General features: G+C 37.6%; 1 protein-coding gene across 2 annotated transcripts in view; it reads left to right on the top strand.

The window, feature by feature from the left end:
- SNTG2 (syntrophin gamma 2) overlaps positions 1-14,745 on the top strand; it is a 269,256-nt gene that overhangs the window by 131,306 nt on the left and 123,205 nt on the right. For both annotated transcript variants that reach the window (XM_069851590.1, XM_069851589.1), the window contains exons 3-4: positions 997-1,053; positions 1,150-1,207. In XM_069851590.1, coding sequence (XP_069707691.1) covers positions 997-1,053; positions 1,150-1,207 — 115 coding nt within the window. The remainder of the gene's footprint in view (positions 1-996; positions 1,054-1,149; positions 1,208-14,745) is intronic.

Raw genomic sequence — 14,745 nt, forward strand, 5'->3', positions numbered from 1 at the left:
ACATTTTATTGCGTTCCCTTCTATCCTGGGTCAATACAAACATATATCTGGTAACGTGAATGTTAGGAAAAAAGCTAAAATACCTGATTAGTATAAGATTATGGGCTTGACTATAGAAATAAAAATGATACTGGCCTAAAGAATTGAAACAGTAAAGTAGTCAATCAGGAACTATATATATAAGTGTAATCTCATACTTGATTTCTGATATACAGAAAAAAGAAAAAAATCCTATGTTCAGGAATTACTGGTTTAGGTCTTAAAAGGTGGGATCTTTGCAGCACTGTTCAGCATGTTGCAAAGAATTTCCCCTCAACTCTGTAATTATTGTAAACAGATGCACTTCTATTATTATGTTGTCAGGCAGCAAGATTTACACATTAACGAAATGTCAAATTCAGTGTACAGTTAAGCATGTGATAGGTTGCGGTAGAAAAATATTGATAAATATTTATCCTCTTTATGCACTAAAATGCAAACAAATAACCACTTGAATTGGACTATGAATAAAATACTTTTGGTATATGAAGCAAAAAATTGATATAGGTCTGAAGATATGGATTAGAAAACGCTGGTATTTGTGATAGACAGATGAGAATAAATATGTGCATATGTGATAGCAGTAAAAGAAAATGAACTAGCTATGAAAATGCATATCTCAAAGTTCTTATAGTTTTCTCATGAAAGCATGTTTCAAAACAAAACAAAAGCATCTAAAAATTTATGGTTTGGAAGAAAATAATGTCAGTGCTAGAAAGACATACTAGAAGTCAGAAGTAGAATTCACACACAAGTTCTGTGGTCTCTGGTAAGAGATAAATAAGTACCTATAAATCAGTATTGAATGACACTTCAGAACTGATCTTAATCACCCAGGCTCTAGGGTACCTTTGAGAATTATTCTATTTTAAGTAAAAAGCAATTTAGAAACATCTTCGATGCTTATTCAGATGTTGTGTTTTCACCTAAATTTATTTTTTCTACAATTTTTTAAAGCACAGAACTGTTACACTTCGTAGACAACCAGTTGGTGGCTTGGGCTTAAGCATAAAGGTATGCATGACTTCTTGTTTCTTCTTTTGATTTTCAGTACGACAACTTCACCTCAGGCTTAACTGAGATCTCACGGTTAATCCACATCTTTTACAGGGTGGTGCTGAGCACAAAGTGCCTGTCGTCATATCAAAAATATTTAAAGACCAAGCAGGTAACGTATATTTATGTTATTTACATAAGTAGTATTGTAGTATATGGGGGGAAGGAAGGGTGTTGAATATTAAATGCTCTTTAAACTGAGAATTAAAACATATTTATGGCTCATTCTTTCACCATTATCCTATCTTTAAGTCTGTCTATCAATGTTCATGTGTATAAATGGGCCTTTGTGTTGAATTTAAAATCTATAATCTTTTCAAGACTTTAAGACTTTTACTTGACATTTTACTAGTAAGTAGTTGTTTCAGAAAACATATTTTATACTACAATAAAGCATCCATGTTGTAAACAAAATATTTAAAGTTTCTTGTGAAAACAATACTGTGACATAGGGAATCTATTGATGTACTTAACTTTAATAACCTAGAGGGTACAAAAACATGAACCAGACATTTTTTTTCCCCACAAAGTAATTCACTGCTCTATGATATGACTAACTGTGCCTAGATGCAAACAAAAAGTGATTTGTAGTGTTTATTATGGTGATGATAACACAAGATCTAAATCAATGTAGTGTAACCCGGTTAAGTATTACACTGACATTTGTCTAGCAAAAGGAACTTTTGGGCATCGTGGCAGACTTTGGACTGATCCTCACAAATTTGAGAACTGCTCTGGAAAACAAAGGGGCCCTTAGTTGAAGATGTCCCTGCTCTTTGTAGAGTGGATTGGACTGGATGACCTTTAAAGGTCCCTTCCAACCCAAACTATTCTGTGATTCAGCAAGGAAAAGACAAACTGCTGCATGTGGGTGGATTAAGGTTTGTAGCTGATGAAAAACAAGCTCATATTTTCTTCTCTAGTGGGTGTGGACATGGGGACAGTTTGTTCTTTTCTTTCTGAGGCATTCTTTTAAGTATCTGAAGATTTTTCTTGTTTCTGAGACAAGCTTCTGTGTGTTTCCTCTTACCTCTAGAATAAATCTACTCATTTTGTGTACACTTTCCTTCAAGAAAAGACAGAAAACAGCACTGTGACTCACAGTGCATTTCCTGCTCCTTAAAAGACTCATCCAATGGCATGATCTTTTGAACTCATCAGCCTCTCTTCCTCCTTCACTGCAGTAGAAAAATTAAACACATTTGCTTGGCAAAATGACTCGGCTACGGGACGAGGGAAAGGCTGTGGATGTATCTTCCTGGACTTCAGTAAAGCCTTTGACACAGTTTCTCACAGCATTCTGCTTGAGAAACTGTCACCTCTGGCCTGGACAGGCGCACACTCTCCTGGGTGGAAAACTGGTTGGCTGGAGGGCCCAGAGAGTGGTGGGAAATGGTGTGAAATCCAGCTGGAGGCCAGTGACAAGTGGGGTTCCCCAGGGCTCAGTGCTGGGTCCAGCCCTGTTCAATGTCTTTGTCAATGACCTGGACGAAGGCATCGAGTGCACCCTTAGCAAGTTTGCGGACGACACTAAGCTGGGTGGAAGTGTCGATCTGCTGGAGGGTCGGGAGGCTGCAAAGGGATCTGAACAGGCTGGACCGCTGGGCAGAGTCCAATGGCATGAGGTTTAACAAGGCCAAATGCCGGGTCCTGCACTTGGGGCACAACAACCCTGTGCAGCTACAGACTAGGAGAAGTCTGTCTAGAAAGCTGCCTGGAGGAGAGGGACCTGGGGGTGTTGGTTGACAGCGACTGTACATGAGCCAGCAGTGGCCCAGGTGGCCAAGAAGGCCAATGGCATCTTGGCTTGGATCAGAAACGGTGTGACCAGCAGGTCCAGGGAGGTTCTTCTCCCTCTGGACTCGGCACTGGTGAGACCGCTCCTCGAATCCTGTGTTCAGTTCTGGGCCCCTCACCACAAGAAGGATGTTGAGGCTCTGGAACGAGTCCAGAGAAGAGCAACAAAGCTGAGGAGCAGCTGAGAGAGCTGGGGGTGTTTAGCCTGGAGAAGAGGAGGCTGAGGGGAGACCTCATTGCTCTCTACCTGAAAGGAGGTTGTGGAGAGGAGGGAGCTGGGCTCTTCTCCCAAGTGACAGGGGACAGGACAAGAGGGAATGGCCTCAAGCTCCGCCAGGGAAGGTTTAGGCTGGACATTAGGAAAAAATATTTCACAGAAAGTGTCATTGGGCACTGGCAGAGGCTGCCCAGGGAGGGGGTTGAGTCCCCTTCCCTGGAGGTGTTTAAGGGATGGGTGGATGAGGCGCTGAGGGACATGGTTTAGTGTTTGATAGGAATGGTTGGAATCGATGATCCGGTGGGTCTCTTCCAACCTGGTGATTCTATGATTCTACTAGTCTATGATTCAAAATGTTAAGCCTCATGCTTTACCAGATCGCAGATCGTGCTTGATTTTCTCCTCTGTATTTACTTGAGTGGGTCCTTATCTTGCTTGAAATTTAATACTAGTCTTGATAACACTTTTTCAACTGATACCTAGTGAATATTGAATGGATTAGCCATGCCAGTATCCTATTGAAAAGACTACTTCAAGTTTCTTGCACACAGTGCTTGCATATATTTCAGTATGATGGTTCTTTTTATGATATTGTTTCTGCAATAAGGAAGAGAAGGTGGTTTATGTGAATTGTGTTGTTGTATGTGGAATAATAATAGGCTTCTTGAACACACAGAATAGTAAACCATACCAAGAAAATAAATACACAATAATAATAAAATTAATATAAGCATTCTAGTCTAAGGAAAGTAGTTCAGGAAATTGATTGCCATCAAGGAAAGCTATCTGCTGCCCTCTTAGGACTTTTAATCAAAGTTAGTAGTGAGTTTGTACATAAAATACTTATATTCAGAGTTTTGTACATTGTAGGTAGCTTTTCATGGACACTGTTTGTAGCATAACAAGCACAGCAACAATTTTATGGAGTCAGCTTTCCACCTGAAATTTGGAAACCTCTCCTCACAAGGTAGTTGTTTTCGGGTATTGTAACCTTTTGCCCAAGGAAGCTCCAAAGTGAGGAGCAGTTATCGCCAGAGGCAATGCTGGATCACAGTTAGACCCCTGTGCAATGTTCCTGGCTGAATCAGCTTAAGAACCTGACAAAGTATGAAGAAAGCAGGTAAAGTATGAAGAAAGACCTGGGGGTGTTGGTTGACAGTGGACTGAACATGAGCCAGCAGTGGCCCAGGTGGCCAAGAAGGCCAATGGCATCTTGGCTTTGATGAGAAACAGCGTGACCAGCAGGTCCAGGGAGGTTCTTCTCCCTCTGGACTCAGCACTGGTGAGACCGCTCCTCGAATCCTGTGTTCAGTTCTGGGCCCCTCACCACAAGAAGGATGTTGAGGCTCTGGAACGAGTCCAGAGAAGAGCAACAAGGCTGGTGAAGGGGCTGGAGAACAGGCCTTATGAGGAACGGCTGAGAGAGCTGGGGGTGTTTAGCCTGGAGAAGAGGAGGCTGAGGGGAGACCTCATTGCTCTCTACAAGTACCTGAGAGGAGGTTGTGGAGAGGAGGGAGCTGGGCTCTTCTCCCAGGTGACAGGGGACAGGACGAGAGGGAATGGCCTCAAGCTCCACCAGGGGAGGTTCAGGCTGGACATTAGGAAAAAATTTTTCACGGAAAGGGTCATTGGGCACTGGCAGAGTGATTCTATGATTCTATTAATACCAGTTGCACCACCAGTGTGAAGGTGAGAATCTCAGCCCTGCTTTCAGCATCTGAGGAGAGTTCAGTCTGTCAGACTCATGAGTCCCCTTCCAGCTTGAGTGACTCCGTTATTCATTTAACGTTGCAAATGCTAAAGATGAGAGATACGAGGTGTAAATGATTTTGGTGGCTTGTTGCTTCCTGCACTCCCATTCTCATTACTGAACTTCTGTGCAACAGAAAACAGTGTGAGGGTTTTTTGTTTCTTCCATCAGAGCAGCCTGATCCAGTGGGAGTTTTCCCCGCCCATGGCAGGGGGATTGGATTGGAACTGAATGAGCTTTAAGGTCCCATCCCACCCAAACTATTCCAGTTACTCTGGGAAATGAATATTTCTAAAAGGCATCAAAAGATTTTGAGAAAAATTTTGAAGTCCAGAATCTGACACTGCAATTTTTTCCTTTGGATATGATCTAAGAGATCTCAAGGTGTTGCTGGTATTCATTGTAAGAAAAAGATCATAAAAAAAGGCTATTTCAGCATTATTATGATAGTATCATATTTAATTGGGAATTAATATTATTGAAGAGAATATGTCCAAAATGAACTCACAGGTGACCTTGAGGAATTTTTCTGTTTTAAGATTCTAGTGCTTTAATGTTAGAGAAAACAATCTGATACTATTATTTGTGGGAAAATAACAAGTGTTCTAAAAATATGTGCATTCTTTCTCTCTGAATATAAACACATATATGTGCATACTTACATATGTATATATTCATGTATAAAATAATATCTGGGAAAATATTCATGTTGCATATAATGAGAGGAAAATTTAAGCATGAGGGAGGCATGAGACATACAGATTTATCTAAAACTAAATTTTGGACTGAATATCTGTATTTTTAAAATGTGAACAAATTACCAATAGACAGTCATTATGCAATGTACCAACAATGGTGAAACAGGCAGGCTAGCTTCAACAATGATTTTGAGTTAAGCAATAAACTTTAGTTCCTGCTTCAAGAAAATATACTGAATTAAAATTAAAAAGTTGTGCTATGCAATAGCATTTGAAAATACATCAATTACCTGATACAGAAAGGATTTCTTATGGGGAATTTTGGTATGAGAGATTTTACTAATTTGGGTAAAATACCCAAACTTATGTGTGTAAAATACTCCTTACTGATTAAATTCCTGATTTCATAAAATTCCTGATTACTTGTGATACTTTTTTCTGAAATTTAATGCCTGTTATATGATAGCAGTTCAAAATCACATTTCCAACTTTACTTTGGTTGAATACTGTCTTATTTTATAGTTCCAAAGCTAGAAGTAGAACAGAATAAAGCAGTTTTTATATCTCTACCACCTTTGTGGTCTCTTGAATCACAGTCAGCTATCTTTGGATGCTTTAAATTTTTAAAATATAGGAGAAGTGATTTTGTTGGTGTTGACCTAAGCAGCAACTGAAGGCATTTGCACTTCAGTTGTTGAGACAGGGTGAAACTTTCCATTGTATTTGATTTCATTATTCAACACAAGCACTTCTGTAGCAACAGTGAGTAATAAATTCTTTTCTTAAAGTTTTGACAGCCTTAGGGACCTCTCAGCTGTGATCATTGTGTTTATATCTTTCCAATTAAGTTATCATATCTTTCCAGTTAAGTTATCCTATTTATCCACTGTTCAGGCTTTCCTGAACAAGGTCACTGAAATACACACAGAAACTCAGTCCAAGAGCATGGATTTACATTTCTGAAAGAGAAGATTTAAGTGGTGATTCAGTGATGTAGACTAATGTACAATGTACCTCAACTGGAGTATTGTGCTTAGTTCTGAAATCCTCAACAGAAGGAGATGGAGTTGTTGGAACAGGTCCAGAGGAGGCTGCGAGGATGATCAGGTGGCTGAAGCACATCCCATACGACAACAGGCTGAGAGAGTTGGGGTTGTTCAGCCTGGAAAAGAGGAGACCTTATAGCAACCTTCAAGTGCTTGAAGAAGCTACAAGAAAGCTGGGGAGGGACTGTTCACAAAGGCTTGTAGAGATAGAATGAGGGGCAATGGCTATAGACTGGAGAGGGGCAGATTTAGACTAGACATAAGGAGGAATTTCTTCACCATGAGAGTGATGAGGCCCTGGCCCAGGTTGCCCAGGGAAGCTGTGGCTGCCCCATCCCTGGAAGTGTTCAAGGCCAGGTTGGATGGGGCTTAGAGCCCGTGATCTAGGTGTCTCTGTCCATGGCAGAGGGGTGGGACTGGATGATCTTTAAAGTCCCTTCCAACACAAACTATTCTATGATTCATTGTTTCTATTTATTAAAAATGGCAGTAAAGAAAGCCCTGAGTTACTCCTGAGCGTGTGCCCTTCTCAACAGGCAAGTAAGAGCGAGTTTTGCCAATGCCAGTGACTCATCACTGAGTTTAGGCCGTTTACATTTTTCAGTGGATTCCATCTTCCTTTCTAGCAGAGGTTACTTTTTTTTGTTTTGTACCACCAAAGCTTTTGCTAAAGTTAATTTCAGAAGACAAAACTCCTGCGCCAGACAGAATGAGAACAGGTAAATGCAAAAGCATTTATACATTCAAATATGCAGTGATACAATTAGCTGAAGAGTAATTTTAATCCCGTAGGTAATTATTTCATTTCCAGTGCAAAGTTTGTTTTTTTTCTACTCATACATCAAATCCTCCAGCTGACTCAGCATATTAACAATGTTACTAATAATCTACCAGAATATGAAAAGATAGTATTGATGTTGAGGTTTCTTAGTAAGATTTTCTAAGACTGGTGGAAATTTAATTTAATACAGAATTGTTTTTCCTGTATTTTTCATTTGAAACTGGCTTAACAAGATTTGGTGATTTGCTAGTATCTTCTCGGTATGTATTATTTTGATATATGTGTTATTATCAGTTACTTATTTATGGTAAAGACAGCAATAGGATTACAGTCAAATAGATGTAGAGTTCTGAGAGATGTGTAACTAAAGATCCTGAACTTTGAATGGAACTGGATTAGTCGAACTTATTTATTGTAGAGTGAATCCATAAGAAATTTTTACAGATCCATTAAATATACTTTCAAGTATCCTTAAAGACAATATATGTGTAGAGTTTGTGACCTATCCTGTGTTGATGTCTTTATTTTTCTCATTTTTAATTACTAAAGAGTTTTGGAGAAATCTAAAGGCTGGAGACTGTAAAAACAAATAGGCTTTTACTTCTAACCTCATCATACACACAAGCGACTTCATATAATATTGGTAATTTTGATTGTATAAAACCCAAGCAATCAAATTTCTGGTTTGTGTTGCAGAATTATGAAGCTAGCAATCACATTTATCACCTTGATACAACTTCCCATTTGAGTAAGACCTGCTGCAATAATCTGGCGACTGCTGTGAACTCTGCTTATATTTTGTATAACATGTGGAGTCAGACGAGTAGCAACAATGAAATAGGACATTGGGTTCAGCTCACTGAGGCATGGTGAAAATAAAATTAGATAAAACCTGACGGAATAGGGATAATTTGCATTTTGCCAGCTTCAAAAGAAGTCCTCTCTTGAGAGCCAAAATTTGTTAAAACCTTAATTTGAAAGCATTTTCCCACCTTCTGTGATAAAAGGTGACTTATAACTCACATTCAGCTGTATTGAAAAAATCTTCTATTTTGTATGTTTAGTCCGTTGCTGACTGGGAATGTTGTATATCCTGGCAGGATTGGAACAAACTCAGGACATTCAGCCACTGAAGCATTCTTGGCTTAAAACCATGTGCTTTGCAAACAAAGACTGTGTCCAAATATCACATCCTGGCTGCCTGCGTTCAGGACCATCTGTTTGGAGGACACGGTGTCAGTTTGATGGGGGCTTGCAGTAGTTTCACTTACCGTTCTATGCCAAGGAAAGATGGTTTAGTATGGAGGGGCGTGTGGTACTTCCCCCCAAGGTACTTCTGTGCTGAACCCAATCATCCACAAGCCTAGTCTGAATGAGTTAGTGGGTGTGATGTGAGATTATAGTCAAGACACACAGCACGACTGTATTCATAGCTGATGTTCTTCGTCCCTACAGCTGTACTCACCTTGGCTTCATCAGCCTTAGCAAAGTCAAGATGAAGGATGAGTTAAGCCCAAATGGGGGTGTTTGTGTTTATAAGGAAGTCAGAAAGGATCAAAAAGCTGCATTATGCCTAATGCTAATGAAGGTGAAGACTGAACACGAGGTCTTCCTTAAATATAAGAAAAGCCTCATTTGAACATAAAATGTTTTAAGCTGGCTGGTATTTAATATTTGTACACTGTTTCCTAATACCACTTAAAATTTCTTTAGGTTTTTTTTAGTATTATTCATATTTTCTATCATTGATTTTTAATTATCTTTGCTAATACTATTTTTCTTTATTAGTGGAAAGTCACTGATATCTGAAAATAGTTCATATATCACTATTCCTTCTCTTAGACCTATGCCTCCACATCTAGATTTATTTTTGGTAAGCATAGAATGTTCTTAGCATTTTTAATTTCTTTCCTTGTTGTTGCATCCTTGAGACTAGTCAGGCCACAAGAGGCAGTACCTCTTAACAGAAAGAATATCTTAATGAACTGTTAAATGTCAGTCAACAATTAAAAAGAAGAACAGGCATATTCTTAAAATCAGATCTAATAAATCTTAAGATAGTATTTTTTTTCATTGTTACAATGAAATGCATTCTTTTATGCATTAAATGTATTCGTAAATAATTTCCTGTATGGAATACTTTAAAGTTTCATTTAAATTTTGTTTGGTTCTGGAATTTATAGTGTTTTTAAATAATTTTTGTTTTGGTTTATGTTTGGTTTTTTGTTTTGTTTATTTTCATTTTTGGTTGTTTTTTTTTAATTAGGTTTTAAGAGTTTCAATAATCTAGTATACATTTTTACAGAGAAAACCAAAGCATTCCTATTTTAGGTCATTTTGAAATTGGTTTTCATTCCTCTGGTTTGGCTAAAAACTAGAAATAATGAATTAGCTATCCATGCTTAGATTTAGGCAACTGCTTATGTACTTTCCCAAAATGAGACTTCAAATATGTATGCATATATATGTGTGTGTGCATCTATAAATGTGTGCATTTGGTTCCTGATACAGAACAAGGCATGTCTGCTAAGTGTATATATATTGCATTCAAAGAGTATTTTAACAATCAATTTCTTTTTCATGCATGTGAAGAAGATCAACTGGCAATAAAATGTAATTCGTTTTGCTTAACAACTATGTCAAAATTTAAAATGCTTCTGGAAACTATATTTAATTTCTGTAGAGTTTTATGATTAACGTTCTCTTTGGAAGGTGTGTTTAGTAGTTTATGAAACAGAAAGGTAGATAAAAAATCTGAAGAAACAGTATTAGTAATTTCAATGGACTTGTAATATCATGGTTCTTATTCTTCTATTCTAAACTAAATCATAGGATTGGGGAATCATCAAATCATAGAATAGTTTGGGTTGGAAAGGACCTTAAAAATCATCTAATCCCAACCCCCCTGCCGTGGGCAGGGACACCTCCCACTGGATCAGGGGCTCCAAGCCCCATCCAACCTGGCCTTGAACCCCTCCAGGGATGGGGCAGCCACAGCTTCCCTGGAAAACCTGGGCCAGCACCTCACCACCCTCCTGGTGAAGAAATTCCTCCTTATGTCTAGTCTAAATCTGCCCCTCTCCAGTTTATAGCCATTAATAGAGAAAGGTATGAAAAATATATCATTTTGTTCAGGTAACAGTTATGTGAATAAACTGCAGCCTTAGGATGCCACTGACACGTACAGTTTCCATTTTTTCTTCCATTCACCAGCCTCAGATTGACAGCCTAGTTTCTTTACGAAATACAAAAATCTAATGAAATAGCGCTTAAGGTTACCGTTTGAATTTTGTTACCACGACAGTCCAGACTGATGAAAAAGGGTAATGATAATTATTCTGTGCAGAGAAATTGGAGAACTATGTTGTATGTTTTCTTCCAGATAATATGTTCTGGAGAGAACTTGCTGAAGTGCCTCTGAGGATGAATCGTTGTTTGGACAGTGGATTTGGAGCTTGCTTTTACCACAGTCCTTTGATACTGGAAAAGCAATCAGCTAGGCAGAAAACATCTCTTAGCTGTAACAGATTCCCATTGCATTGATAGGCGCTAATTAAAATCAGAATAAAATTCATTTGGATTATTTTGGGGCTGAAGCAGTCAAGAATCATACAGAATATTTGATGGAAGGAGCAAATGTAATGACCTTTCTGCTTGGAGATAATGTCACATGGAATAATATGAGAAATTTAATAACATCCTTTGGCAATTTCAGAGAAATTCTATTTTTGGGTCTCGTCACTGTTCTTATCTTTCCCTTACTGGTTTCTGAGCTAAAGACTTTTTAGTCTATTTTAGGAACTACACCTCTTCTTTTCTTGCAACTTGCTTATAGCATATATTTCTGCTACTTTTGGCACCCCTCCTTACTCTCCAAGTTTGTTTTCAAGTTACCACCTCTACAGCATTTAAAACTTTTTGGCATACTGTAATAAAATTTAATGGGAATTTAGTTACATATTTTGGAAGAAAAGATTGAAGATGCCTGAGTATAATTTATTTCCTTATACAATGTTACCTATTCATAACTTCTCTGACTTTAATTTTATTCAGCTCAGAAAACCTTTTACTTATAATATTAATCATATGTCTATTAGAGCTAACTTAGAGTATTGCAATTGTGTGATCGGATTCATCTTCCTTTACATTGTACTGGATTCCTTTGTCAATTTACTCACCTTGTGATTAATTAATTTCAAAATGCTATTTTTACCTGAAAAATTTTGTATTGGCTACCTTACAGGTCATCCAGTTCCAACCCCTGCCATGGGCAGGGACACCTCCCACTGGACCAGGCTGCCCAAGCCCCATCCAACCTGGCCTTGAACACCTTCTGACTCCTAATGCAGTGTTAGCCATGCTTGGCTAGTATAACCTTGTTTTAAAAACAAAATATAACTAATTCATGGGTTTGATATTTTATTTTTTAACTATTGATATTTTATTCTTAACTATTACGACTCATTTCTGATTCCTATCCACATAAGTTGCATGACTATTTTTTATTTTCAAGCTCAAGACTTATTATCTGTGTCTTGGCATCTTTCCCAAGTAACAAATGGCAGTGTTTATGGAGCACTCCCAAATTTTCTTGAAGATACATTAAGAAAAAAAAAAAAGCTTCACTTTTCTTATAGTAACATCTTAGCTGTCATGACATTTTGTAAAAAGGCAAAGTTTTAAAGTACTTATGTTATTAATATTCCAGTTTTGTTTCCTTTGAGAACTGTTATTTTTTAAAAGGCAGAATGCCATGGTAAAGAACAGATTTACTAAATTTGTTTAAAACTGGAAGATTTTTTCTTAGTAAGAATTTATCATGACAATCATTCCTGTGAGCTCTTTCTGCTGAAATATCTACAAATTAATCTGAGCTACATTAGGCCTCTTCTGTTAATTAAAGAAGTAACCCATTGTGTCTGGGTTTCCTTCACTGAATTCATACTGTAATATTACTTGTTTGGAGATGCCATTTCACTTGGCTTGAGGTTGTTCCACGAAGACAGACAAGTACCTGGACTCCTGCGGTAAACTCAGAACATCTGGTATTTTTCTCTCTTTGTTTCCTAAATCAGGTCTAAAAGTTAATTAATCATAGTGTGTGCTGGTGATTTCTACAGATCGTGTGATAAACTGTCAACACAGCTCTCGTCACAAACCTGTTTGGAAAATAACCTAAAATTTTTGCTTTAGTTAATTCTAAGACTGGGCAGCCTGATCCAGTGGGAGGTGTCCCTGCCCATGGCCGGGGGGTTGGAACTAGATGATCTTTAAGATCCCTTCCGACCCAAAATATTAGATGATTCTATGATTTCATGATTTAGATAGGTATATATAAAACTGAACTTTAAGATGTGTTTCCACACTGCCTTTCAAAGCACATTTAACCGAAATTAGTGTCGTGCCCAGGACTTTTCCAGATTCTAGTCTTCTCAGTGTTGGTAAACATGCAACCATTGGACCCACCACGTTCGTAGAAAAATGGCAAATTTTGGCTGTATCATAGCCTCTCTGGAGTATTAGGCAATAATAAGAAAACAGTATTTTGAAATTAGCCTCAGAAAATAGTTACAATCTGCCTTCTAAAAGTCATGGCAGGGAAAAAAAAATTGCTTTTTAAGGCTAAATTTCCTTAATGCCCATTGTATACTCTTGGGCTTGCCAATTGCCCTTGTATTTCTTCCTCATTTTACTATTTTACATATACAAAATATAAAGCAATTTCTTTTAGTAGTAAAGCTATGTTTATCCCATTAATATTTTGCAGTGAAAAATATTACGAATTTGTTGTTACAGTAATTTTCGTTTCAAACCGTATTCAGCGCTAGACATTGACAGAAAAAAGATATTATCAGTAGAAGATTCTAGTAAGAAATACATTCTAAAAACTTGTATTTGCTGAGGTCATCTAAAAGGAGAAAGTGAAGGAGCAAATCCAGTATCAAACAACTATCCTCAAAATAGATTCAGTTCTGTAGCATTGTTCCTGTTCACTATTTTCTGATTTCTTTAGAATAAAAGCGTTTAATTTGCAAAAAAAGGTACAAATTTAAGCAATTCATGTCTTGTGTTTTCAGTGTGCTTTATTATGACTGTAAATTCTCCAGCTTAAGTTAACTCTCCTTAAAAAAAGTCTCATAGATTGGTCATAATTTCAGAAGTAATTACATACTCGCTGATCATTCAAGGATAGAACGGAGATAATGGGGTGAGAGAACTACCCATAAGGGATGTTCACACTGAAAAGTAATGAAGAGAGGTGGGAAATCACAAAGATAAAGAGATACAAATAGACAAAGTGGAAGAGGAGAAAAGACACAACAATAATGAAACAGAAATTCATTACAGCACAATAGTAGCTATTACTCTAAAAATAGGAGGTATATATGTGGTTAGCAATGTCCATCAGCTCAGGTTTTTCAGCAGTGTGGAATGTGCCTAGGTTGCTTTTTTCCAGCTAGGATTCTGCTATCTGTGCGTAAGTCGGGGGATGATTCTTCTTAATTTCCCAGACAGGTTTTACTCAAAGCTTCTAAGAAAATCTGTCTGCTCCCAATCTGTGACTCTTTACTCCTCATGATGTTTGTTCTTTTGTATGAATAAAGTTCCTGTATTGCTGTTGCTCTCACAGCAGTGGGAATTAGAAAATTAAAGACCAGATTTCTCTCAGTAAAAGGATGCAGAAACTAAGATGCGTTGCATAGGGTATGAAGGCTAACTCTTATGAGAAGAGTAAATATCTGTGGATTAAACTCTAAAACTAAATCCTATTTTCACTCAGAATATCTTTATTTACAACAAATAATTCCTTAGTAGGTTAGTAAAATAAAGCCAGAAATTAATGTCTCGAGCTAGCGTGGAGTTTGGCTGAGCTACTGCGAAAAACATTTCTGTCACTGTAAGAAGTGATAAATCATCTCAAATTCCTCATAACTTACTGACTCAGAAAACACCACTTTTTGCAGCAGCGGTTTTCTTATGGGTTTCTTATCCAAGTACTCAGCCTACCTAATCCTGTTTGGTATTTTGGAATCTGATGTAACTTCGTATCATGATACTGTATGAGGTTTAATACCCAAATTGGTTTTACAGAAGTGCAAGATGAGAACTCAGTGTTCAGATAGATTTTTTATCTCTTTTTCTTGGCTATATTGTACCAGATAATGTCTCTTGATTTTACAGATTCAAATGTTTGTCCTCTAGTTGCCTCTCTACATTTAGTTTCTATCTGTGTAGCTTCTTAGTACTTCACTAATCTTGGAGCGGTAAAGAACTAAGAATTATGAAACTATTTTGAATTACATGCCAATGGGGAAGAGAAGGGAAACAGAATGTAAAATTAGGCAATTCCTTATTAAAAT

This window comes from Phaenicophaeus curvirostris, chromosome 2 (assembly GCF_032191515.1).
Source record: "Phaenicophaeus curvirostris isolate KB17595 chromosome 2, BPBGC_Pcur_1.0, whole genome shotgun sequence".
NCBI classification, from domain to species: Eukaryota; Metazoa; Chordata; class Aves; order Cuculiformes; family Cuculidae; genus Phaenicophaeus; species Phaenicophaeus curvirostris.